The sequence below is a fragment of the Urtica dioica genome, chromosome 1 (genome assembly GCF_054948205.1).
Source record: "Urtica dioica subsp. dioica isolate 48M chromosome 1, U.dioica_male_clone48M_v1_H2, whole genome shotgun sequence".
Classification (NCBI taxonomy): domain Eukaryota; kingdom Viridiplantae; phylum Streptophyta; class Magnoliopsida; order Rosales; family Urticaceae; genus Urtica; species Urtica dioica.
Window position 1 is genome coordinate 1,274,828 of NC_142756.1, and position 24,965 is coordinate 1,299,792.

At 38.5% G+C, this 24,965-nt stretch overlaps 5 protein-coding genes across 9 annotated transcripts; 2 read left to right on the plus strand and 3 right to left on the minus strand.

Annotated features, from left to right (window-relative positions):
- Positions 1-1,033: 1,033 nt before the first annotated feature.
- On the plus strand, positions 1,034-4,806 carry KLCR2 (Tetratricopeptide repeat (TPR)-like superfamily protein). Of its 3 annotated transcripts, none has more exons than XM_089613626.1 (4): positions 1,034-1,355; positions 1,605-2,952; positions 3,382-3,898; positions 4,255-4,806. In XM_089613626.1, the coding sequence occupies exons 2-4, from the start codon at positions 1,632-1,634 to the stop codon at positions 4,463-4,465; spliced, it is 2,049 nt and encodes a 682-aa protein (XP_089469752.1). In that variant the 5' UTR covers positions 1,034-1,355; positions 1,605-1,631; the 3' UTR covers positions 4,466-4,806. The 3 variants fall into 3 exon arrangements, with proteins under 3 accessions (XP_089469752.1, XP_089469681.1, XP_089469617.1); XM_089613555.1 differs by having other exon boundaries at positions 1,037-1,355; positions 1,595-2,948; positions 3,378-3,898; XM_089613491.1 differs by having other exon boundaries at positions 1,038-1,355; positions 1,605-2,948; positions 3,378-3,898.
- A 372-nt stretch (positions 4,807-5,178) lies between these two features.
- Positions 5,179-8,317, minus strand: LOC149406088 (GDSL-like Lipase/Acylhydrolase superfamily protein). The gene is made up of 5 exons (XM_089625393.1): positions 8,016-8,317; positions 7,724-7,927; positions 6,425-6,576; positions 6,056-6,326; positions 5,179-5,477 (listed from the first exon to the last, which is right to left on the minus strand). The coding sequence occupies exons 1-5, from the start codon at positions 8,278-8,280 to the stop codon at positions 5,236-5,238; spliced, it is 1,134 nt and encodes a 377-aa protein (XP_089481519.1). The 5' UTR covers positions 8,281-8,317; the 3' UTR covers positions 5,179-5,235.
- A 2,085-nt stretch (positions 8,318-10,402) lies between these two features.
- LCB1 (long-chain base1) lies at positions 10,403-14,652 on the minus strand. 3 transcript variants are annotated; one of them, XM_089613733.1, is made up of 13 exons: positions 14,531-14,652; positions 14,238-14,406; positions 14,009-14,103; positions 13,822-13,913; positions 13,603-13,696; positions 13,444-13,516; positions 13,199-13,331; positions 12,895-13,069; positions 12,622-12,762; positions 12,434-12,529; positions 11,798-11,939; positions 11,033-11,160; positions 10,403-10,939 (listed from the first exon to the last, which is right to left on the minus strand). In XM_089613733.1, the coding sequence occupies exons 2-13, from the start codon at positions 14,341-14,343 to the stop codon at positions 10,763-10,765; spliced, it is 1,452 nt and encodes a 483-aa protein (XP_089469859.1). In that variant the 5' UTR covers positions 14,344-14,406; positions 14,531-14,652; the 3' UTR covers positions 10,403-10,762. The 3 variants fall into 3 exon arrangements, with proteins under 3 accessions (XP_089469859.1, XP_089469935.1, XP_089470011.1); XM_089613809.1 differs by having other exon boundaries at positions 14,238-14,384; positions 14,531-14,630; XM_089613885.1 differs by lacking the exon at positions 14,531-14,652 and having other exon boundaries at positions 13,603-13,688; positions 14,238-14,398.
- Positions 14,653-15,309: 657 nt separating this feature from the next.
- Positions 15,310-19,571, minus strand: AO (L-aspartate oxidase). Its single transcript, XM_089630617.1, has 6 exons — positions 19,330-19,571; positions 18,675-19,145; positions 17,435-17,734; positions 17,213-17,293; positions 17,008-17,069; positions 15,310-16,512 (listed from the first exon to the last, which is right to left on the minus strand). Exons 2-6 carry the CDS (start codon positions 19,131-19,133, stop codon positions 15,519-15,521), a joined length of 1,896 nt encoding a protein of 631 aa, XP_089486743.1. The 5' UTR covers positions 19,134-19,145; positions 19,330-19,571; the 3' UTR covers positions 15,310-15,518.
- Positions 19,572-21,481: 1,910 nt separating this feature from the next.
- LOC149406091 (beta-galactosidase) lies at positions 21,482-24,918 on the plus strand. The gene is made up of 14 exons (XM_089613925.1): positions 21,482-21,748; positions 21,852-21,996; positions 22,078-22,145; positions 22,240-22,293; positions 22,406-22,489; positions 22,577-22,662; positions 22,774-22,854; positions 23,287-23,417; positions 23,512-23,553; positions 23,674-23,750; positions 23,832-23,922; positions 24,015-24,096; positions 24,388-24,460; positions 24,556-24,918. Exons 1-14 carry the CDS (start codon positions 21,660-21,662, stop codon positions 24,722-24,724), a joined length of 1,272 nt encoding a protein of 423 aa, XP_089470051.1. The 5' UTR covers positions 21,482-21,659; the 3' UTR covers positions 24,725-24,918.
- The last annotated feature ends 47 nt before the right edge of the window (positions 24,919-24,965 follow it).

Consider the following 24,965-nt stretch of genomic DNA (forward strand, 5'->3'; position numbering starts at 1 on the left):
TCGTACCTTACTTAAGAACGTTTAAACTATTTTTATTTGCCTAATATTAAAAAAAAAAAATCCTTAAGCTCAAAATGACATCTTTTTTTACCTTATGTGGGGTCGAATTATTACCCTCTCATAGAAAGTTACCTCGCATGTCTATCGTGGCAGAATTTCAAAGCTTTAATGCAAGGACTCAATTTAGCTCATTATAGCAAATACCTTGACTAGAGTCTACACAAACGTGGCCACATTTGTTTACGAGTTATGTAACTAATTAGTCACCTCGTGCAAACTTAATTTATTAGCAAATAGTCAAACTTCGTTAGAGAGCCTTAATTTTTGTACTAAGATTGTAACTAATTTCATAGTTCATGTTTAACATGTGTAACGTAAATCATATAAAGTCCATCACGAGTACACTAGATAATAAAAATCAAATCACTATATTATTGTTAGGCCAAACCTGGAACAACGTCAGCTAATTAGATTACCACTTAGTATTAAGTATTACGCTCTCATAATTCATAAATATTTCCGGTGAGAACTTGTCACAATCACAACACCCTTTTATTGACGGTAATACGGTGGTCCTAAATAGAAATTTGCCAAAATCAATCACTATCCGAGTAATGGAGCTCGGTTGTCTTCTTTTTGGGCCCACATGCTTAGCTGGATTGGGCCCACAATATTCCACGTTCATACAAAAAGGCCCAGCTCTAATAATCTGGCGACGCGACACGTGGATCTTCACATTAAAAATAGATTACTTAGCTTTTTCTTTTTCTTCTACTCTATATTTCTTTTCCACGTTTCACACAAACATTATGATTTAATTACCAAAAATTAATCGTGTTTATTACTGAAACTGGCCCTTAATTTCCCTTAACCAACTGACATAAAAAATTCTCTAAATTCGCTTTAGCGTTGAAAAGCCGTTGATCCCGCCAACTTGTTAAATAAATGTCACGATGAAATATATAAAACTATATGTAAATATAATATGGATTCATTACATAAATAAATAAACTCAAGAGAGATAGAGAGAGGTGGGAGAGAGGTCAGCTTCCTCATTGCTTCAACGTTCCAACTCTTCTCTTTGCAAACCCCTCAAAGCAAACTATATAATATCAGATTGCCGATTTTGCCCTCGCTCCTCTTGTCTCATCTTCTTCGTCTTCTTCTGGTTCGCACTGCCCTTAAAACTTCTCGTACATATATAAAGTATCTAAACATATTTAAAGCAAGCAAAACAAGAAAAGATAAAATCATTCTCATTTATCCAAATACATATATATATCTCTCCCGTACAAGAAAGAAACAAGCCCAGAGAGAGCTTAAAATCTTTGGCGTTATCTTTCAACTCTATCAATGTAAGTAAAGCCTTCATTTATTTGCTTCTCTTCTGTTTTCTTTCAGACTTGTACTTTATGCCTCATTTATTGCGAATTAAGGTTCTTTAGGTTTTGCATTAACAGCAATTTTCGTTTCTTTCCCCGTCACATTGTGCTCTGCTCAAATAGGGTTTTCGTGTATGCCTCTTTCGTTAATGTGAATAAAGAATTTTGTTTTAATATTAATTTTTTATTTTTTTGATTGATTGTTGGTCAAGTCATTTTCAGTGCCGTTGAGGACTCGGTCGCAGAGCTATGCCTGGACTGGTAATGGAAGCGAGAGAAGGTGAGGTTTTCGCGGTCGCGTCGAAGAAGGAAATCGCGCGGCAAGGCTCGCCGAGAAGTCCTCTGAGTCCGCAGAGTCCACGGAGCGACTCGCTTGACCTAGCCATGGACGACGTGGTACTCGACATTTCGATCGAACAACTCTACAACAACGTCTGCGAAATGCAGAGCTCCGGCGAAGAGGACGGTGATCGATCACCGTCGAGGAACAGTTTCTTCTCCTACGGCGGAGAATCGAGGATCGACTCCGAGCTCAGACACCTCGTCGGAGATCTCGGCGAAGCAGAGGAAATCACCACCGCCACCACCAAAGAGGTCGTTATCGAAAAAAAAGAAGAAGAAGAAGAAGATAAAGAAGCGAAGACTAAATCCCCAAATCCAATACCAAACCCTAAGAAAAAGAAGAAGAACAAGAAACCTTTAAGGCCTCGTCGTCCGGGAGCGAAATCGACGAAAGATGATCCCAAACTACCAACTGACGGTCCGTCGCTGCTCAGGCGAGCCAGGGAAATGCTGTGCTCCGGCGAGGATCCCCGGCGAGCTCTCGAGATGGCTCAGAGAGCGGTCTCGTCGTTCGAGGAAGAAGAAGATGAAGAAGAGAAGAAGAAGAAGAAGCTAGACCTCGTGATGAGCCTCCACGTCTCGGCCGCGCTCCATTGCTGCCTCGGAAACTACTCCGAGGCGATCTCGACCCTCGAACGGTCGATCTCAGCTCCGGCGATCGAGGACGGCGAATCCCACGCCCTCGCGAAATTCGCCGGCTGTATGCAATTGGGCGACACGTACGCGGCGATGGGCCAGACCGAGAACTCGCTGCTCCTCTACTCGGCCGGGCTCGAGATCCAGCGACAAGCCCTCGGAGACGCGGACCCGCGGCTCGGCGAGACTCGCCGCTACGTCGCCGAGGCCAACGTGCAAGCCCTGAACTTCGACGAGGCCGAGAGAATCTGCCGAGCCTCGCTCGAGCTCCGGTCGCCGGAGGAGAAAGACGCCGCCGCGGCCGACCGGAGGCTCCTCGGCCTGATCTGCGACGCGAAAGGGGACTTCGAGTCCGCGCTCGAGCACTACGCCATGGCCGGCGCCGCCATGGCCTCGAGACCGGAGACCAACGGGGCCGAGATCGCGGCGGTGGACCGGAGCACCGGCGACGCCTTCCTGTCGCTGTCGAGGTACGATGAGGCGGCTCTGTCGTACCGGAAGTCCCTATCGGCGTTCCGGTCGTGCCTGGGCGAGAATCACCCCTCTACGGCCTCGGTGCTCGTGAGGCTCGCCGACTTGCACAACAAGGTAGGTCTAGAAATGGGATTTTTTCCGGTTAATTGGATAGTTTTAATCGTTCGTTTTGGTAAAAGCCGACTAAAACGTTTAGAATTGATATATAGCCAACGTTTCATAAATCTTAGATAAATAGTCAGATGACGTGGCATTCCTGGTTTGCCTTTTTATTGAAATAAAATGGTGAGGTATTTACGTCAATTTACACGTGTAAATACATGGACGTGTCTATTTACCTAATATTTACGTCAATTTACACATGTAAATACATGGACGTGGCTATTTACCTAATATTTAGGTCATGTTGGCTATATAGCAATGTGAAACTGTAAATATGGTTATATACGTAATAGATCCTAAAACTAATCAAGCAGTGAATTAATGGTTAACCTTCTAGCACGGGCAATGGTATAACCGGTTAACCGTTTTGCCCACGTGTAGATAGGTCAGTTCCGTGAGTCCAAGTCGTACTGCGAGGAGGCTCTGCGGATCTACGAATCGAGGAAGAAGAAGCCCGTCGGGGCCGGCCCGAGCCCCGATGAGGAAGAGATCGCCGGTGGGCTCGTCGAGATCTCGATGATCTACCAGTCGATGGACGAGCTCGGGCGGGCCGCGAGGCTCTTGAAGAAGGCCTCGAGGATCATCTGGGACGGTCCCGGGCGGGCCGGGATCGAGGCCCAACTGGGTGTGATCTACTACATGATGGGGAGTTACAAGGAGTCGTACGAGGCGTTGAAGAGCTCGGTGAGCAAGTTCCGAGCCGCCGCGGAGAAAAAGTCGGCCCTTTTCGGGATCGCTCTGAACCAGATGGGGCTCGCCTGCGTTCACCTCTGCTCGATCAACGAGGCCGCCGAGCTCTTCGAGGAAGCCAAGGATGTCTTGGAGAAGGAATACGGTCCTCATCACCCCGAAACTCTCGGGGTCTATAGCAACTTGGCCGGGACTTATGATGCCATGGGAAGGTATGTTTTGTCAGGTTTCATCTCAAAATCAATTAGGTACCGAAAATCTCTTGTTTTTGCACGAGATATGTTTAACGTGATAAAAATAAAGTATTTTGTTAATGTTGGTGACCTGAATGGTTTTGGGCAGGCCCGAAAAGCCCCCGGTGAGACAAATCTGATCTTTCCTATTTTCGTATTTTTGCCTAGTGTTTACATACCCCTTTGTAACGAAAGTTTTGTAACCTGTTTTTCGACATGGTCTGCCCATTGTTTTTTTTTTCTTCTGATTTGGGGTTTCCACGGTAATTTGTGTTTTTCTTTTTGGTATCTTTATATTTTAAGTGTTGTATTGTTGTTGTGGTGTTTTCTTTCAGGCTTGAAGATGCCATTGAAACCCTCGAGTATGTTGTTGGGGTGAGGGAAGAGAAGCTTGGAACTGCGAACCCGGAAGTGGCGGACGAGAAACGGAGGCTCGGTGAGCTTTTGAAAGAGGCGGGCCGGGCCCGGAACAGGAAGCCCAGGTCTCTTGAGACTCTTCTCGACGCCAAAAATGATGTGAAACTTGATGGCATTGAGGTAATGTAAATGGATGGTATTTTTTTTTTTTTTTTGTGTGTGTGAATTATGTGGTATATAGATAGATTTGGTATTTGGTGGGGTTTTTTTTTTTTGGTAAATTGTCTATTGGCAATTCGGAAGCCAGAAATAAGTGGTGGAATAAAATCAGTGACAACACACGGGAGATTCTTTGTTTAATGAAGGTGTCAAAGTTGGTTTATTTTTTATATTTTTTTGGTACAATTGTTTACAGACTTGATGAGATATTTTCTTCTTTTAAGATCATCTCTATAAAGGATTGATTGGTAAAGCGTCATTTTCTTTTGTTGCTTCGTGTTGTTGGTGCACCAAAATGAACGTTTGGAAAACTTTTGACTTGTTTATTCTTATTTGCATATTTCTGATATATGTCATATATCGAGTTCAGGATTTGGTAAAGAAGTAATAGATCAATTTCTAAAAGTAAAACCCAAGCATCTTTGATTTTATTGAGTTCTTGATTTTAGCATTTAAAAAAAAAAACAGAATAGAATGCCTTTGAACTTGGTCCCACGATGTTTTTTTTGTCCTTGTGTTTCGTTTCATATAATATCCCTAAATGTACTTGCTTTGATAAAGAATATCAACCAGATTCAGAGAATCTTAAAAAACTGACAGACTGAAACATAACCAGGATTAAAATATGACTAACTTGAAGCAAAACGGGCCTACTAAAAACATGAACACTCCATCTTCAGGAATGAAATGCCAAACTTTATTCTTTTTTCTAATAAAAAAAAAGGACAAAAATGTGTGTTTTATTTGTAATGGCAAGCGTTGTCAAGGGAAAGAGGTGGGTCAGAGAGCGAGCCGTTGATGACTTGCCTCGATATGAGTAGATTCGCGGCTTGAGAGTAGTGAACGCCGTCCCAACTTATGTGGTTCGACGGGTTTTTGCACGGATTTCCGTAAATAGTCCCGTTCACCTTTGCCTTTTGACCACAATTGACGTGGTACCCGTAATAGCTCCCGCAACAAAACTCCATCGGATCATCAAATCCTACCCAAATATACACAAACACATCATGGTAAAATGATCACGCGATTTGTTTCGAGAGGAAAATACATGAATCTTTTCGCATGATATCACAAAAAAAAACAAAAAAAGGGAACTTGTTCAAGACGAGTGAGCCAAAATAAAGGGTATTTTAGCTATATAGTCATTTTACTTATAGCGTTTTGTATAATAGCCAGCATTTTGTAAATTTTCTATAAATAGCCGCATCAACTTATTTACGGCACTCAAAAAGACAAAAAAAACCCAAGACGGAAATGTTTTTGGATATTTTTGTCTTTTTGAGTGCCGTAAATAAATTTAAGTGGCTATTTACAAAAAAATTACGAAAGGTTGGCTATCTAGCAAGTCTTAGACTTTCGGTGACTTATTTGGCTAATTTTTCGCATATCGAAAAAAGATTATACAAGATCATATGTTACTCATATGAGAACTCCATGAATCTTCATGATGGCTCAGAACGAGCCATACGAAACGGGGTTTGTTAAGATCATGGGTTACTCATTTCAGGACTCTATGAATTTTCACAATCACAATCAAAGACTAGGAAACAGAGCTCGTACCGAGAGCTCTGGCGTGGCTGATCAACCCGTATTTCGCCTTGTAGAGATCTACATAGACAAACACGCCGAGGCGGCGTTTTCGTCTCAGCTCCGAAACAATCTTCTTGAGCCGTCTGTTGAATTCGCGAGCCAACACGTTATGAGGCTCAACGCAGCCGTACTTGTCGAGGTTGAGCGGTTTCTGTTGGTAATAAATGACGTTGTAAGGCAAACAACCGATCGGTCCCGTGCTCTGAATCCAAAAAAATCTCGCCCCTTCGTTGTATAGATTCTGCAACAATGGAAAAAAAAAAAAAAGCCATTATAAGAAGTATCTTTTAGGCATATAACTAAAGTTTGTTTGGGTGCTCTTTTAGCTCAAATACGTACATGTATGGCTTCGGATAGATTGCCGAGAATGAAGGGAAAAGAAGCCATAACTTCCTGTTCCGATGTGTATTGAAGCCCAGAGGCAATATCATTATGCCCAATGTCAAATGTGTATAGAGCGTTTGAGAAGTCCTTTGGCCTTGGAAGCTTCCCTGGTTTTTTTTTGGCCAAATAGTATACTTAATATTAAACCTTGTAAACTTTGATCATATAATAAAATTTTAATGAGATTCATTAAGTAGTTTATTAATTATATAAACAAATATACATTATATTATAAACTCTAAAGTACAAGATAAAAATATATAAAATAGCAATTCAAAATTAATTAATTTGGAAAATAGTCATGGTTATTAATTTTTAGTAAAAGTAAAATAACTAGTTATAAGTTTTTATCACGAAATAATCAAAATTTTGCACTACCACGTATGGATATATAGTAGCGGAGCCAGGATTTCATTTCAGCCCGAGTAAAAATGGTTGAGATCTTTTTAACTAAAAATTAAAACAAAAAATTAGAAAAATAGCCAACTTAAACGTTTGATATTGCTAAATAGCCAATATTTAGTAAATATTAGGTAAATAGCCATAAATGATGAGGTGGCTTAATATGTCAGTGGCTATTTACTTAATATTTACGTTTTTAAATAATTGACTATTTACCTAATATTTATCAAATATTGACTATTTAGCAATTCTCAACGTTTAAGTTAGCTATTTTGCTAGTAGATCAAATTTAAAATTTTAAAAATTTGAGGGGAGGTCTTTTCCCCCGTGCGGAGAGGTTTTAATTACATACACGGTCAATAAATTTATGTGTCTAACATTTTTCGAATTTTTAAAAAACTTAAACTATTTTTGTTAATTTTAGACAAATTTTAATAAAAAAATTAGAAAAATAGCCAACTTAAACGTTTGATATTGCTAAATAGCCAAAGTTTGGTAAATATTATGTAAATAGCCATAAATGATGATGTGGCTTAATATGACAGTGGCTATTTACTTGATATTTACATTTGTAAATATATAAAAATGGTTATTTACCTAATATTTACCAAACCTTGGCTATTTAGCAATTCTCAACGTTTAAGTTGGCTATTTTGCTAAATTACCCAATTTTAATTATTCTACAAATTTATTGATTTCAATTTAGTATTTAGCTCCAACATCTTTTCTTATGAAAACATGCATTTAAGTTGTTTAATTGTTGAATATAAAATTAGAACGCCACAAAATCAATAAATTTGAGATTTTAAAAAAAATAAGCATGGAACGATCATGTAGTGAGAGAACTTATACTAGTGAGTGAATTGCGTTGACTTTGGAGGTGTGTAACGTATGACTTGAGCCTCAAGAATTGGTTGATCTGAATCCCAAGGTGAAACGGGCCGTAACCGCCGGGCCTAATCGACGACCCGCTCGCCGCAAAATTCGCTCCGTGCCTGAAATCAGTCCCCAGCGAATCCAAGTACGGACTCAAATACGGCAACTTCAATCTCTCAGCTACCACAAAAAAAAAAAAAAAAAAAAAAAACCCTTAAAAAAAACTCAAAACCAAAGTCAAAACCTTAATCATATATTTATTACGTACCAATGAAGTCAATGAGAAGACGACCGTCGCAGCTTCTCCCGGAAGGTCTTCCGAAGAAGGTCTCTCCGTTCGGAGCGTTGACTTCGTACATGGCCGCCGACATTCCTCCCGTGTCGGAGTTCGAGTCCCCGAAGTTGTATATCGCCGGAAACTTGCACCTCCGGCTCCGATCGCCGCCGTGAGCCTCCGTTTGTGGGACCCACGTGGCAGAAACTAGAAGAGCCCCGCAGCAGAGGAGGCCTAGTGCAAGAACATGATCATTCATTGTAACAAAAAAAAAAAAAAATTTAAAAATGAAAGTTATTGATTTGCTCTTTATTAGTCTCTCGCTCAGTTACATGAATAATATTGTTGCATTATATGGCTTGGTCTGGATCATTTGACAGTTGGACAATCGTGACACCTTTTTTTTTTTTTTTTTTTTTAAAGTCAAGATCAGTGGCGTTACGTTAAAAAGCGGACACAAATATAGAAATTGATTACATAATAGTAATAGTAATAATAATTATATATTATTGCCTGTCACAATCACGCTCTCGTGGTGTTTTGTTGTGTAAAAGTTTGAAGATTTTATTAATTTCTTAACGTGGATTCCGATTTTCTATGAAACAGACAAAATAAATTGAGTGTGGTGTAGTATCTTATTTTTTTCTTTCTTTTTCCTTTTTTTCCCGTTGATTTGGCATGGCTTAAAGTGTTGTAGTGTAGTAAGAATATGAGAAGATTGTTCTTTGTTCCACCGACATATTGAATACCGTGGGGATGAAGAAAACTTCAGCCTCCAACGATGCATACAATGATGTAATATAATAATGGTAGGGACCAAAAGAACAAAAAATTAATTATATTCAACCGTTACAAGAATATTGTATACACTGGCAAGGTCGGAAAAAAAGATCACGGGAGACTAATTATATTTTTAGTGTATATTAGTATATATATTAAATACTTGGCAAAAGAATATATATATATATATATATATATATATATAACTTGATTTGAAGAGCCAAAAACTTTGCTTATTGCATCCATTCATTTTATGATCGAAAGACTTGAAATAGAATATCTTAAGGACTTGAAACTTGGTAGCTGATTGCATTTATATTTGCTATGTTTAAAACGGCAGATTTGTGATTTTTAAGCTACTACCGACACTTTTTTCACTAAGCATTGTTAAAAGTTTTTATTTTAGTAATGTAACTATCAAAACTCAAAGCAACACGATAACGACATCTTAGCTGAAATATGGTTTGACAAGTTTCGGAGGCCTAGATAAGTTCTTTTTTTTTTTTTTTTTTTTTCAGGTATGTCGAAATATTAAATTTTGGCTAGCTCAAACCGATGTGCTCACGACACGGTAATCACCGATGTGCTCACGAGACGGTAATACAAATAAGGTTTAGCAAGTTTTTGACGTCTAACGAGCTTTCCCGAGTGTCCATATAATGTTTAGCAAGTTTTTGACGTCTAGCGAGCTTTTCCGAGTCTAGTGAAATATATTTTTTTCTCGCCGAGCACGAATCTTGAATAAGTCGCCAAGTGGGATAAAAAAATTCCAACTAATTTTTTTTAAGGAAAATTCCAACTAATTAACTTCAAGAAGGCTGCCCCGTTTTTTCGCATTTTATAATTCATTTTTTTAAATCTATGAAAATATTGTGAAGACTTTTGACTTTTGAGACTGATCTAAGAGCGAATCGAGTACAATCAATATTATTGAGATCGCATTATGTTTTGAGATAAAAGTGTGTTTATTGAAGTGCTTTAGTTTCTTTAATGTGTATGTCTATTCAATGAATTCATTTCATATCTTCGAATCAGTCAAACAATATTGAATGACCGATCTCTCGAGTTGTCCTCGATTGTGTTACGTCAATTTTTAAGTTGAACATTAAATTTTTGGGGTCCCAAATAAGATTGTCATTGTGAAGGAGTCACTTTCCGGTGAGCAATAGCTCGGCTCGGACACTTTATATCTTTATTTTTTTTAAATGATTATAATTACTCTGTTCATGGGTCTCTTTCATTGCAAATTTAAAGTCGGGGATTAAATGAGTTTAATATTTTTCCATTTTTCGCTTAATTAAAAGATGTACCCCTAAACACGGTAAACCGCTATAGTTATAGTTATGTGGGAGAATGAGGACGTAAACATCTCTGCAATTGTGATAAATCTTTCTAAATTTATAATTACTTGTAGGTACTCTTAATATTAAAAAAAAAGTCAGTCTTAACAAAATGGGATCATTCTAAAACTACGACTAATTGCAAGTAATTTCCCATTATCCAATAAGAGTTTTTTTTTCACTTTTATGACAACTGACAATTACACTCTCTCTTCAAAATGTCAGAAACCACGCCAAATCAAGTGCAATCAGAAGGCAAAATGCACACAGTAACAAGGCTACATTAGAAAATTCTCAGTAAATCTCAACTTAAATAAATTAACCGATCTAAATAAAATTACAGCAATCGAGGTTCACAAATAGTTTCTTAACAATGAAAATTATGTTAATCGCTGTACTTTTTTAAGGATCATTAGAAAAAAAAAATTGCGAAACTCACGAAGGAGGCATTGTAAATTACCAACGAGAACGAGACTTTTCCTTCTAAAAGCCTAGATCAATTTTTTTTTTAACCAAAATGTTTTCAAACAGTGTAGGCCTATATTTGAAGAAGAAGAAGAAGAAGACTCGATTTTCATGGAAGAATCAATCTATCATCACATATCAAGTCGTTGCAGAGACCTAGTCATTACCGTTCAGCACCAGTCCAGCGACCCTTTGCAATGCTCCGGCTAATTTAAGAAGATCGGACTCTGAATGGCCAGCCGACACAAATAATCTTAATCCGACGGGCAATGGGCATTTATCAAGCGTTGATCTCTTGGAAGTCACGATATGGACGGAATCTTCGCTCAATACCTGAAGAGAGACGAGTTTCGAGGTTTGTATAGACATTACGAACGGGTGAAAGAAGAGAGCCTATGAACTTGTCGTGTCATTTTATTTACTTACGCGATCGGCGATCTTTTGGAGGATCTGGAGGTCATGTTTTGGCGAGCCGGTTGACTTGGTCAACTTAAGGAAAACGATTGGCGATTCTTGATGGCTGGTTATTGAAAGCCCCGGTACGCCGTTTAATTCTGTGATTTCAGTTTCATGAATGTATTAGTAAACAACCGGGCTTGTATGCTATTCGATACAATCCAATGAAAATGCCCAAATTCGAAGAAGCAAACTGAGCACTCTCCTAACACTATTCAAGGGAAAATATCAATGATGTATTTTTGGTATTAACCTAATGACTAATTTCATTGATGAACTCAGTACACAATAAAGAGGTGAACCAATCTCTCTAATCACACCACTCTACTCCTAAAGAAAATAATATAACTTAATATCTCTTGTCATAACTCTAATGACCCACATATTGACTTATTGATACTAAAATATAATTAAATAAATTCAAATTTAAATAAACAATGACTACTTTACCATTCTGGGTCTAACATAATCCCCTCAGTTTTACACTATCACAAACCTCTCTCCAGCAGTTTTGATGAGCAGGGGTATTTTGGCATTTCCGAAAAAAAATGCATAAACACGGGGTTTTTGAAGTAGTAAATGATTAACTAGAGGGAGGTAAATTTAAGGTATATAAATGATATTTTCCCTATCATCAGCCCCAGGATGAGATATCTCTCAACTGCCAAGATAGGCTTAAACAATGCGAAGAGACATAGAAAACTGGATTATCGGTAAGTAGGAATCAGAACAAACCTTCCCATAAGAAGGCAATGTTATTCTTGAGCTCGGTTATGAGTTGAGGCTGTGCCTCCAAGATATTGATCGCCGTGATGGCAGCACTGGCAAGGTACGGCGGCAACGAGGCAGAAAATACATATCCAGAACTACTCAACCGCTGCCCAGAAGAAGACAATGAGTAAGATATTGGCAATTGGAATGTATTACATGTTTATTTATGGTGTGTTTACCAAAAACAAACAAGTTTGCAAGTGTTACTTTCCGGGCTCTGTGTTTACAGAGACTGCAATTACCTTTATTGTAATTATGGATAGATCTTTCACTAAATTTTCTAATTTTCCTAATAAAAAAATTTAGTCCCCTTTTCTTGATAAGGGTCTCATATTTTGGGGTATTAAATAAAGAATACATAGAGGTTACATTCGTTAATATGTAGAAAGCATTATGGTAGAAAAGATGCAAATTGTATGAGAGGATAGCAATTCCTTAAGGGAGAACACAAACAACTCGGAAGTACAAAAAAAAAAAAAAAAAGTCATTGTAATCCCTTCTTTTGTATTTTGCTTTAGTATGATATCAAAGTGTGTAGTTTCATGAAACTTCCGATGCCATCAAATATGAGATTTTGTGAGCGAATGACTATTACCATACCTGGTGATCAATGACTCTAGCACTTCCAGTGCAAAAACCTCCCTCTGTCGCCAAAGCATGTCCCATTGAAGCTGTGATAATATCCAACTTTTCAACCTGAAAGTCCGGTACGCATCACATCACAATCTTGATCGTTTTTCGGATGTCCATATTATATGAGAAGAGTCAAACAAAAAACAATTGAATACCGGAACTCCAAACTTCTCTGTGAGACCTCGTCCGGTTTTTCCTAGTACCCCAAACGAGTTGCTCTCATCCAATAAAACACGAAATCGATATTCCTCCTTCAATGCAATGATCTCGTTTAAAGGGGCTACTTGCCCAGAGTTCTACAAAATTCACAATCAAACGAGTTATAGACTAGTTTTAGAGAATCTCTTTCGATATGTTTACCTCTTTTTGTTATACTTCAACATTACACAAATATGTAAGAGACTACATGCACACAAGTCAATAGCTACCTGGTAGACAGCTTCAACCACAATATAACGCCGCACTTGATTAATACGGCGATTCTGTGCAGTTATTTTCTTCAAAGTATTCCTCAAAGACTCCATATCATTGTGTTTGAAGTATATAATTGTGCTCCGAGAAAGGTATAGCCCGTTTTGTATACCCCAGTGGACACCCTCGTCGCTGAAACAGATATTGGATGCTTTAATGTAGAATACTAATTTTATTTATTGGCACCACACACACGTGGTTGGATATTGTAACAGGGCAGTATAGCACTATAAAAGCATATTAAATAACTCGTATACTCACGCAACGATTATGTCTCCCTTTTTAGCAAATGCTGGAATTGCACTAAACATGGTAGAAAGCCCATAAGAATACAGAATTGAATCAGGGGTTCCCAAAAACTCTGCGATTCTTGCCTCACAATCAAGGTGGACATCTAGTTTACAAAAGAGAAAAGGGAAAAGAAAAAGGGAAAAAAAAATCAAAATTAAAATCAAAATCACAACTATTATCAAAAGCCGAATTTGTAAAGAAAACTTCTGACATACCAATCGTTCCATAGAACCCACGAGGGCCACAAGAACCAACGCCGTACTTTTGTAGTGCAGAGGTACATGATTCCTGAGACGAAACATTACTATTAAACCACTAATTTAGCAATAAATGATTTTACAGGAAGGGATTTCATAGAAACTGAAAATCCTTACAAGCAATGTTTCACATCCAATCAAACCAAGATAATTTGCCGAAGCGAAATTCACAACTTCTTTGCCATTGATAATTGTGTGCGGTCCTGCAGCACTGAGTAAAATTCAACTCATGAGGATAAGCCCTCGGAAATAGGAATCCATTCAAAGAAAACTTAGAAAGAGACTTGAGACGCGAATTTATAATAAGATAACACGAAATTATTGAACTAACTTCACCTTTCCAAAACCGGGGGTTCAAACAGCATATCTTCGGTGATCGGAGCAATAAGAGGTTCCGGGTTCCACTCCTCGCATAACTCATCTATTTCCTGTAATCAGAGAAATCCATGAACAGAATAAAAATCCAACAAGCTTGTTATCAAAACCCCAAGAAAGAGGATTGTAATTTGTAACGTAACTTTACCTGAGTGTTTAAAGGTCGCTTCGGAGGCCTATAACTTTTTGAAAAAACCATGAAAAGAATGACCACTGCTAGAATGATTTCTATAAATAAATGCCCTTCAAAACAGAAAGAATTCCCAAAAAAAAAAAAAAAAAAAAAAAAAAAAATCAGAACAATGAGGAGCGAAGCGTATAGTAGCAGCAAAATATAAATAAATCTGAATCATTCATCGGAATTCTGGAGATATTACCGCTGATATGAATTCCGAAAACAACAGCTCGAGCAGAAGGGACGTTGAGAACTAAAGTCACCCACTCTAAACAACTATTCGCTGCCTCCATTGTAACTGAATTCATTGATTATCTCTCAAGACCTTCTTATTCTTCTAGCACATTCCCTAATCACTCTTGAACCATCATCTATATATATTTACACACGCATCCACACACACACACACACATATATAAATATAAATATAAATATATAGCTTGGAGATCTCCGGATCCTGATTGCCAATCCTAATCAATAATTTTTTTAACTCACCGTTGATGAGAGAGATTGCCCGGTCGCTCAAGCTCAGATTCGCGGTCGTCGTCGTCTTCTTCTCCGGCGATGAATGTGATTTTAGATCAAATCTATGGTTTGAACTGTTTGTTTAAAAGAGCTCGGATATGGGAAGACTTTTGGGCCTCGGCCTGTTATGGACCCCAAATATGGCCCAACGGGTTTAGCCTTTTTTTATTTTTCTTTAAATTATTTATTAAAAAAAAAAACAAATTAATGATGGGATATCTATTATTTTCGTGCATTTGTATTTATTTTTTTCGATTAATATTATTTTTTAGTTGCACACGCAAGCACATGTAAATGTAAATGTAAATGACTCAAATATAACAAACAATTTTAAAATGAAAGTATATATAAAATACTTATTTGCTTAATTTACCACATGTTTTTCACTGTAAATTTTTTATTAATAAAATTACGTTTATTATATAATTAAAGCTTTGTTGTCATATTGTCAACATAATTTTATGTTTGTAGCAATCAACTATAAGAACTCATTAGTTTATTTGACACTCGTTTGAATATCGAATATTTTGGAAGAATTTTGATTAATTTAATTATGACATTATGCAAATTTTTTTTTCTTACTATCGTTTGAAATTCGTTTTAAATTTAAATGGGAAAATGGCGAGATGGCGTATCTTATTTAATGATGGTAAATTAGTCGTCCCTTTTTTTTTTGGGTACACTACACTATTATATTAGAATTCTAAAGTTGATTTTATTTAGGGAGTTTGACTTATTGGTAGGCAGGGACATCATATTTATTATTTATTAGTGTGTATGTATCAAAAGATCAGAAAACAAACCTCACAATCTAAAGAAGAAAAAAAAATTCCTTGCTTATTAAAGAAGAAAACAAGGCACAAATAAATACGTTGTAAGACTCCAATGCAATCATGAATCACCTAACTAAAATCTTCATAATCATTATAGGAGAAAGGAAAAGGCACACCACTATTCTTCAAGATGAAATAGGCTGCTTGTGTATCTGCCTTGAGCTCCAAGCGATCTTCTCTTTCTTGGAGGGAAAGATGACCGTCGGAAGCCTCATGCTCTCGACGAGATGAGGAAAATCCGTGGTGTAGTGCAAGCCGCGGCTCTCCCGCCTCGCCAGCGCGCTCCTTACGACGAGCCCCGCGACGCAGAATAAGTTCCTCATCTCGCACGCCTCGACTCCCACGCTCCCCGGGCCCCACCCGAGGCGGGCCATCCCCGCCTCCCACCGCCCCTCGAGCTCCGCGACCCTCCTCTCGGCCTCCTCGAGCCTCGCCGTGGACCGCACGATCCCCACTTTCTCCCACATCACCGCCTGGAGCTCCCTCCTCGCCCGCCGCGTCAGCTCCGCCGCCGCCGGCCCCGCGGGCCCCACCGCGGGCCGGGGGCGGCCCGGAGAGAGGCCCGCGGCGGCGGCGCTGACGTGGCGGATCGAGGGCGGGACCGCCCGCCTGGCGAAGACGAGGGCCTCGAGGAGGGAGTTGCTGGCGAGGCGGTTGGCGCCGTGGAGGCCGGAGCAGGCGGCCTCGCCGGCGACGAAGAGGCCGCGGAGGTCGGTGTCGCCGTGGAGGCCGGAGCGGACCCCGCCGCAGACGTAGTGGGCGGCGGGGACCACGGGGATGGGGTCCCGGGTGATGTCGAGGCCGCGGGAGAGGCACTCGGCGGCGATGTTGGGGAAGCGGGAGAGGATCTCGCGGGCCCCGAGGCGGGTGATGTCGAGGAGGACGTGGGGGTCGCCGCGGGACTTGAGCTGGTCGTCGATGCTGCGGGCCACCACGTCGCGGGGGGCCAGCTCGGCGCGCCGGTCGTACGACGGCATGAACCGCTCCATCGACAGGTTGTACAGCAGGCCCCCCTCGCCCCGGACCGCCTCCGTTATCAGGAACGCGTTTTCTCGCTCCTCCGCGGCTTTCACCGGAAGGGCTTCCTCCGCCAAAGCCGTCGGGTGGAACTGCACAAATCTATTCGAGAAAAAGAAAAACAAAAAGCAATTAATTGAGTAAATAACTGATCTTTTGTAAATTTTAAGTAAATAATCATTTTGGTGATGTGGTATTGTTTGGACGTTTTTTAGAATTACATTTATGCCCTTTAGAGTCTGATGGTTAATTACAATCATTAATAAATATTTACAGCTATTAATGTCTTTTTGCATTTGTTAATAAAATTTTGTGGCTAACTTGAGTTTTCATATGGCTATATATCTAGATAATCCTTCGGTGATTAGCATAATAATTGCATTCCATAAAAGAAAGGAAAAAAAACCTTTCATAGTTTCATACTAGGGGAGATAGCTCAGTAAAAAGCAGATTTGAGTCATGACGAAAGAAAAAGCGTGAGAAGATAGCTCAGTGGTAAGCAGATTTTAAGCTTGATAGAAAAATTAAAATAAGCTCGGTGCTGAAAAGAAAGAAATCCGTTCATATTTCGAAGAGATTCTAGCATTCGAGACTCACTCCATGTTTGAGATCACAGCCTGAGCTCGATGAGCCATGGCTATTCCATCGCCAGTCGCCACCTACCAAGACATGTCAAGACTGATCACTGATGTCACGAGAACTATCAAAGTTCATTGATCATCAAAACAGAAGACTTAACAAGAATGAGATCCTTCCCTCAAAAAAATAAAGAAAAAAAAAATAACGAGATCCTATGCAGTACCGGAGGGTTGGTAGTCGTAGGATATATATGCCCAGCCCCACCAGAGGCCAATAATGTCACCTTCGACAGAAAACGAGTCACCTACAAAACAAAAAAAAAACACAAACACATCACAGAAATAATCCACAAAATGTTTACAACATCATTTACATTCAAGAAAGTCTTTTTTTTTTTTTTTTTTTTTTTTTTTTTTTGTGTGTGTGTGGTTATTTTGGGGGTTACCTCTAGTGTCTCAGTGTTCAAGGCGTCGACGCCGACACAGACAGTATCAGAGCCGTCCTGCAATGTGAGGAGATCGATGGCGAAATGGTGTTCGAAGACGAAGATGTTCGGGTCTTTGTCGACTGCCTCCAAAAGAGCGCGCTCGATCTCTCGGCCGGTCATGTCCGCCGCGTGGACAATCCTCCGGTGGGAATGCCCTCCTTCTCTTGCCAGGTGGAGATTCCCATCTTCCCCGTGGTCGAACGAAGCCCCCATCGCTATCAGTTCCTTGATTCTCTCCGGCCCCTCCGTACAAACAACCTGCAAAAAAAAAAAAAAAAAAAAAAAAAGTCAAGTAACTTGAATTTGTATTTGCACCGCGTTTCATTTGTTGTTGTTTTGCCAGTGTTTCCTGAAATATTGGTTTGAGATTTTCGGACTCTGATACAATTGTCAAGTAACAAAAGAAACAAACAAAATACATCCTAAGAAACTGCAAATTTGTGAACTGATAGAGTTACCGGTTGATCTGCTTCGCAGCCAGTTTTATTGTTTTCCACAGACTTATTGTATTTGGGTTTTCGGATGAGAAACTGGTTTAAGGTTTTCGTGCTCTGATACAATTGTCAAGTACTACGGGATTCCATCTCAAACTACCATTTTTTTTTAACTCTGATACTATGTTAAGAAACCTACAAACAAAAAAGACATCCTAAGAAACCGCGAATCTGTGAACTGATAGAGTTAGCGGTTGATCTGCTTCGCAGCCCGTTTTATTGTTTTGCACATACATTGTATTCAGGTTTTCGGATTGTTGTTATTGCCAATGTTTCCTCAATTTCGGATGAGATACAGATTTGAGGTTTTTGGGCTCTGATACAATTAGTATCAAGCGCACGACCTTCTACGTCTTACTAATGAAGTATTTTCTTCTAAGGGTCTGTTTGGAACCCGAATTCTCTCTTTTTTTTCCTCTCACATTTTCCGGATTCCGACCGGTGAAAATCAAATACCTCTCTTATTTTTTCTCAATTCAAACAAAGCTAGAAAAACACCACGACTTCTCAACTTTTTTTTTCTTTCACATTTTCCGGGTTCCAAACAAACTCTAAAGGTTTTGGAGTCCTATACCATGTTTAAGTGTGTAAAGGATTTCATCTCGAACTAATTGAGCAACAAGATTAACAGTTTAGATGATATTCATAAGTTTTTGTTAGGTCTTTTGAACTGTCTTATTATCATGTTAAGCAAAATCACATACCCTGACGGTTTCCTCGTCACAGAGGTGAGCTCCGGCGACGATGGTGTCTCTGACGTGGCTCTCGACGGAGTCCGACGGAGAGAGCACGGCGCTGACGCCGCCCTGGGCGTACTTGGTGTTGCTCTCGTGAGGCTCCGATTTCGTCACCACCGCCACCGAACCGTGCTTCGCGACCTCGAGAGCGTATCGGAGCCCGGCGATTCCGCTTCCGATCACCGTGAAGTCGAACCGCCTCGTCGGACCGTCGTCGTCGTCGATCGAGCACGGCAGCGACGACCTGAACGCTCTGGCCGGAAATTGGGGGCGATTTCGGCTCTGGAGCTTGGAAACCCCGCTCGACCTGCGTAGAGAGCTGAGATTGACGCCGGAGGAAAATCGGCAACCGCCTTGGTCTCGTCTTGAGCAATTCGACGGTGCTCTTAGAAGTTTTCCGGTGCCGGCGGGTATGCAAGTTGTCATTTACACTCTCTTCTGTTTGACAAAATGTTTACGTGAAACCTCGAGCTATATATATATATATATATATAATCTTCTTAGAAACAGTAATATCAGAATCAGTAAAGATATTACATGAGACCAAACCGTCTATAGAAAAGCCCAAAATAAAGAGCAAACAAATCGTAAATTCAAGGGAATGAAAAAGAGAGAGGCTTACACGGATTAGCTGTATATGAAACAAGCGAAGCTCTTTGTTGTGGTTCGATAGACGAATAATAGTCTTCCGAAAAGATTCCAAGTTTTATTGATTTGGATATTTGTATATGTATCAGAATTCAGAAGGAACGAAGAAGAAGATAAATCGCGTAGAAGTCCAGAATTGTCATCGAATTTCGCGCCACTTTCCTTATTTATATATTAAAAAAGAACGGCCAATCATTTGTTTTTTTTTTTCTTCTTTGATTCATTATTCCATTTTTCCCTTCGAGAAATTTGAACTAATATGTCAGATTTTGTTGTTTTCCTTTAATTAAGATTTTTCCACTTTTTCAGATATATGTAACTTTTTACTGAGAGATTTTTAATTTAGTTACACGTGAGATTTAACGTTTAATTTTGTTTTTCCCTGCGAGGCGAAATTCATTTTTGCTTGGTGTAATTTTTGACCGTACATGTGATTGAAAGTCCAAATAAACCTTTTAACTATTTTTGGTCCATTCGAAAGCTGAGAAGGCATAAGAAGAATAAAGTCAAAAATGGTATGAATGTATGGGTTATTCATGATGGCCAAGGAACCACGAAAGCATGATCTCCATACACTATTTATAGCCACCCAAATATTTCTTGCAAGAAGAGAAACCTACGCATGAATGTCAATTAAAATCATTTTAATATAAATGTTCATTACTACCCCGGATAATCTATCGCCATATTATCAATATAGATGTTATGAATATGGCCAAGTAATGTTTGATTAGGGATATTAAAAAAAATGAGTTTGATTATAGGTGTATAATGACATATATATATATATAGTTATTTATGATGATGATGAATATATTTTTTTTTTTTGACGTCCAACGGTGGTTATGAATAATTTTGCTCACTTTGTAACTTAAAAGTAGATGATAATATTAATATCAACGACTAGGCAAAAATATTTGATTGTATTTACCACAATAAATTAATGAAGTTACGGTCAGACTTAGATTCGTAAACTTCCTCTCAGTTATTTGCTTCTATATCACGATTAATAGCAATATAAGCTCATCTTATATCGGTAATTACTTATCTTCCACACAATCTTATTGGAATGATCATTTACATACAATATATTTTCATCAGATATTAATGTTTGATTAGAGGATATTAAACAGAAAATTAGAAAAAATAGTCAACTTAAACGTTTGACAGTGTTAAATAGCAAACGTTTAGAAAATATTGGATAAATAGTCACTTTCAAACATAAATCTTAGATATATAGTCAACGTTTAGTATATGAAAATGACTATTTACTTTATATTTTGGTCTGAAAGTGGCTATGTATATAACATTTACTAAACGTTAATTATTTAGCAATGTCATTTAAATTATCTATTTTCTTAATTGACTTTATATTAAAAGTTTTATCTCTTCCATCTTTAGCCAAAAAGTTGAGTTTTGGTTCTTCGTTGTTTAGAGTCGACACAAAAAATTCCCGGCTAAAAATCAATTTAGATTTCTCACAAAATGATAAATAACTTTTTTAAAGTTTCGAGAATCACTTGTCAAGAGTGCCATAATTTTTTTATAGAGAAAATTGTATAAAATAGTTATTTGAAATTAATTGATTAATAAAATAGTCAAAATTTCGAATTTTTAACAAAGTAGTCAAAGTTACATTATCAATTATTTTTTGATACCAATAATAAAAATTTGACAATTATTATAAACAATTTATCACTTTAAAAAATTTTAATCTTAAGATTAATTTTGTTTTTGAAACTTGATTATTGCACATTTTGACTATTCTCTTAATCTTAGAAAAACTTTGACTATTTTATAGATTCTCAACTTTAAATCGGCTATTTAGCCAAACCACCCTTTCTTATGATTAATTCTTTTATCTATATAGTCATTTGACTTATATCATTTTTTATAATAGCAAACTTTTTGTAAATTTTTTGTAAATAGTTACCTCAATACTAAAAAAACAATAAAACTCAAAATAGGCGGAAATGTTTTTGGGTATTTTTGTCTTTTTGAGTACCGTAAATAAGTTGAGGTGACTATTTATAATTTTTTTTATAAAAGGTTGGTTATTTAGTAATTTTTGGACGGTGATTTATTTGGCTAATTTTTTGTTAATTTAATTATGAATAATAGTCCCGCCGATTTGAATGCTGAGGCAGAGGGCTGGCTATTGAGCGCGCGCAACCAAAGCTTTCCCTTCACTGTTGACACACAAACACCCATCGAAACATTTGCTCTCATTTCTCTCTGCTGATCCAAGGTATCGAAATCTGAATCCCTAACCCTAACCCTAGCCAAGCGCGCACAGAGACAAAGATGGGAAACTTCCTCGACAAGGAGCCACCGCCTCCGATGGTGCTCGTCCCTCCTCTCTTCGATTTCCCTCCCCTCGCCGCTCGAACCAGGTCATTCAATTTCTCTCATCATTCTTCACGATCTTTCGTTTTTATTTTATTTAGAAGCCTTGTGAAATATTTGGGATTTTTCGGATTTTTTTTTTCTCCCCAGGATGTTGGAATCGTCGTATAATCTTCTGTTTGGGAAGTTGGCTTTGAAATGCCTGTTTGAGGATTATTTCGAAGAAGCTCAACATTTCAAGACCATGATCATGCTAAAGCCAATTGATGACCCTCACGTCGATTTGGTCGCTACTGTATCCTTACGGATTTCATCAGTGCAATTAGTGTCAATTTCTCTATAATTTCGTTTCGTTTTTCCTTTAAGATGCGAATAGGTATCGGGTCCTCTTGATCACAAACCCGAAGAGAGTATAATCGGGAACGCATTTTTCCGACGGCAAAGGTGTTGTTGGCTTTATAGATTATCCCTATTAGCGTCGCTGTTCTTCATCAGTGTTGATGTGAATTGATTATTTCTTTGTTCAATCTTTGATCAGCGATGTTGACGACCCACATTCATTTGTGGACCTTTCCGTGTCGAATTCTGATCCGTAAGCGACATATGTATTTTGAAGTATATTGATTTATTCTCTGTTCCTCCTACTTTGCTTTCAAATATGGACCCCATGAATTTACTAACACCTTTGCTTTTCTTCAACTTAGGATTCTACAGATGAGGTCATGTGCCTTCTACCCAAGACATGGAATTGGAGCATTTGGAACCTTCCCTTTGCTAATAAGGAAGAGGTACACTGTTTTTATTTATTTATTAATTTTTCTTATAAAGATTTATATATGTTTGGTGTGTTCACATATCAAATTCGCTTTCTTTAGAGTCTCTGCCCAAGACTATGGAGTTGTGGGATTGAGATTTGGTTCGGGAAACACATCCATTGGAGTGACAATCACGCCTTTCTCCTGTGTGTGTTCTTATACGCGACTTGAAATTTTAACTAGTCAACCCTTTTATTTTATACAGTAGTTTACTATCACTGAGAATGCAAATAGTTGTAATACGGTGAACTTTACAGTGAAGGATGAATTACCGAGAAGTGCGTGGTTTGTGAGAAAAGTGGGGAGGCTAATCGCTGGATTGCAGTATGATCCAGAATGTAAGTTTCGAGTCGTTTCTCCAAAAAATATGAACCTTGGGCCGAAATATACAATTTGTTAGATTGCAATTTTCCGATGTGTAGAGCGATTGTTCTAGAAGCTCGAGCTCAAGGTTCCGAGCTCAGTGATCCTGAGCTCGGACTCGGTCAGAAGTAGTTAGGATTTTGGAGGATCCGTTTCTGATCCATTCCCGGATCTCATGTGATCAGTAGTGTATATAAATATAGGTGTACTTGATTCACGAATATACAAGTAGAGTATTTCTCTGTCTCAATTCATTTCTACATGAGGCTCTTTAATCTCCCTATCAATATTATGACAACCTGAAGTGGCTACATCAAATGTGTAATCTCAGCACTTTGGTCACAGGCTCAAAGTTTTCTTTAATTTTTGTTTGTTTTCATTTGGTCGATTACTCTCTTTTGTTTTAGGCGGCACTACAAATGGTGCTAAATATAAGAATTTGAAGAATTGGAGTGCCGCGATCGGTTATGGAGTGGGATCAGGAAGTCCTTTGAGTCCATCGTTCAATTTCTGTCTTGAACTTGCTAGAAGCTCCCAGGTTTCATTTTTATTCGTTTCCGACTATTAATACTTTTAGTGATTGCCCAAACAATTTAGCCCAGAAATCTGATATTATGAGTCTGATTTCACAGTTCATAGCCTCATTTTATCAACATGTAGTGGTGCAAAGACGGGTATAACTATCTCTTTCTTCTCTCTCTAATCGATGTCCCTAACTTAGTTTTCCTTTTCGTGTTTATTAGCTGTTTTCCTTGGTTTTCAATTCACACTGTTGATGTGTTTCAACTTCTCAGGTGAAGAACCCTCTCGAAGAAAGTGAAATTGTTGGGATTACTAATTATATCGATTTTGGTTTCGAGTTGCAGACAAGGTATCTTCTGGATACCACTTTTTTTTTAATTTTTTTTTTCTTTGCATAGAATTATCTCGTAAAACAATGTTCTATTCGTAGGGTCGATGATGCTGAAACGTCAAAAAGTGTTTCGGATTCTACCTTTCAAATAGCTGCATCGTGGCAAGCAAACAAAAACTTTTTGTTGAAGGTAACGAGATCGATGAACCTAATAATGCTCGTGTGTTTCTACATTTTCAAATCATATCATACTTACCAGACATTTATAATCAACATATTCAGGGAAAGGTGGGTCCTCTAAGCTCATCGATAGCGTTAGCGTTCAAGTCCTGGTGGAAACCTTCTTTCACGATGAGCGTTTCAGGTCCATATCTAGTGGCTAAATTTTGCTACTTATTTTTTTTACCAGATATAGGAACGTTTAATATTGTTTTACTTTCTTGAAAAGGAATTATATGAAAAATTTTTTAAGAACAAACTCATATGACCCAGCGTGGCTCTGAGCACAAATTGCTACAACTAAACAAAATAAATTACTAACGCAATAACTATTCTGAAATAAATAAATAAATCACTAATTTACCACTCCTGATCTAACACAAGCTCATCTGGAGAAATGATTTCTCAAATAAGGTCGGTCTTTACTTTATTGCAGCTACAAGAGATAATACGACTGGGAACACAGCGTGCGGTTTTGGCTTCCGCGTTGAGAATCTCAGAGAAGCCAGGTTTGGAACATTTTGGCATCGGTTCTAAAACTGTAATTATCTTTTAAGCTAATTCGGTACTAATTGAATTCGATTTTGGTGCACACGATTTGCAGTTACCAAAGAGCGGATCCGAATTTCGTGATGCTGACACCAAACAAAGAGCACCTCGCAGAAGGCATCGTCTGGAAAGTCGGTAAAAGACCAATGCTCGAATCAGACATTAACGCTGGAAATTTCGACGGCATTCCCAGAGAACTTAGACCCCTTGACATAATTATGTAGTTTGGTATCCTGTTTTTTTATTTGGATTTTTTCTATTCCTACTTCTCACTTTTGCCTATGTATAAAGTTCTTGCCTTTATTTATTTTTATATTTTATATATATTTTCTTCTTCCCCTTTTCTCAATCCAAGAGGACTTCGGAGTTTGGACATATTAGAAGAAGAAAGAAGCATTAATTAAAGGATCAATGCTCATCTGTCGTAATCTTCTGCCTTTTATGACATACTAGAAGGAGATTTTT

Coding starts and splice junctions, on each gene's coding strand:
- KLCR2 (XM_089613626.1), top strand. CDS start 1,632: ATGCCTGGACTGGTAATGGAAGCGAGAGAAGGTGAGGTTTTCGCGGTC. Junction 2,953..3,381: donor CGACTTGCACAACAAGGTAG/GTCTAGAAATGG, acceptor ACGTGTAGATAG/GTCAGTTCCGTGAGTCCAAG. Junction 3,899..4,254: donor ACTTATGATGCCATGGGAAG/GTATGTTTTGTC, acceptor GTTTTCTTTCAG/GCTTGAAGATGCCATTGAAA.
- LOC149406088 (XM_089625393.1), bottom strand. CDS start 8,280: ATGAATGATCATGTTCTTGCACTAGGCCTCCTCTGCTGCGGGGCTCTT. Junction 7,928..8,015: donor TCTTCTCATTGACTTCATTG/GTACGTAATAAA, acceptor TTTTTGTGGTAG/CTGAGAGATTGAAGTTGCCG. Junction 6,327..6,424: donor ATCTATCCGAAGCCATACAT/GTACGTATTTGA, acceptor CCATTGTTGCAG/AATCTATACAACGAAGGGGC.
- LCB1 (XM_089613733.1), bottom strand. CDS start 14,343: ATGAATTCAGTTACAATGGAGGCAGCGAATAGTTGTTTAGAGTGGGTG. Junction 13,517..13,602: donor TTGGATGTGAAACATTGCTT/GTAAGGATTTTC, acceptor GTTTCGTCTCAG/GAATCATGTACCTCTGCACT. Junction 13,332..13,443: donor TGGGTTCTATGGAACGATTG/GTATGTCAGAAG, acceptor TTTGTAAACTAG/ATGTCCACCTTGATTGTGAG.
- AO (XM_089630617.1), bottom strand. CDS start 19,133: ATGACAACTTGCATACCCGCCGGCACCGGAAAACTTCTAAGAGCACCG. Junction 17,070..17,212: donor CTACGACTACCAACCCTCCG/GTACTGCATAGG, acceptor ATGTCTTGGTAG/GTGGCGACTGGCGATGGAAT. Junction 16,513..17,007: donor GCTGTGATCTCAAACATGGA/GTGAGTCTCGAA, acceptor TTTCTCGAATAG/ATTTGTGCAGTTCCACCCGA.
- LOC149406091 (XM_089613925.1), top strand. CDS start 21,660: ATGGGAAACTTCCTCGACAAGGAGCCACCGCCTCCGATGGTGCTCGTC. Junction 22,146..22,239: donor GCATTTTTCCGACGGCAAAG/GTGTTGTTGGCT, acceptor ATCTTTGATCAG/CGATGTTGACGACCCACATT. Junction 22,294..22,405: donor TCCGTGTCGAATTCTGATCC/GTAAGCGACATA, acceptor TCTTCAACTTAG/GATTCTACAGATGAGGTCAT.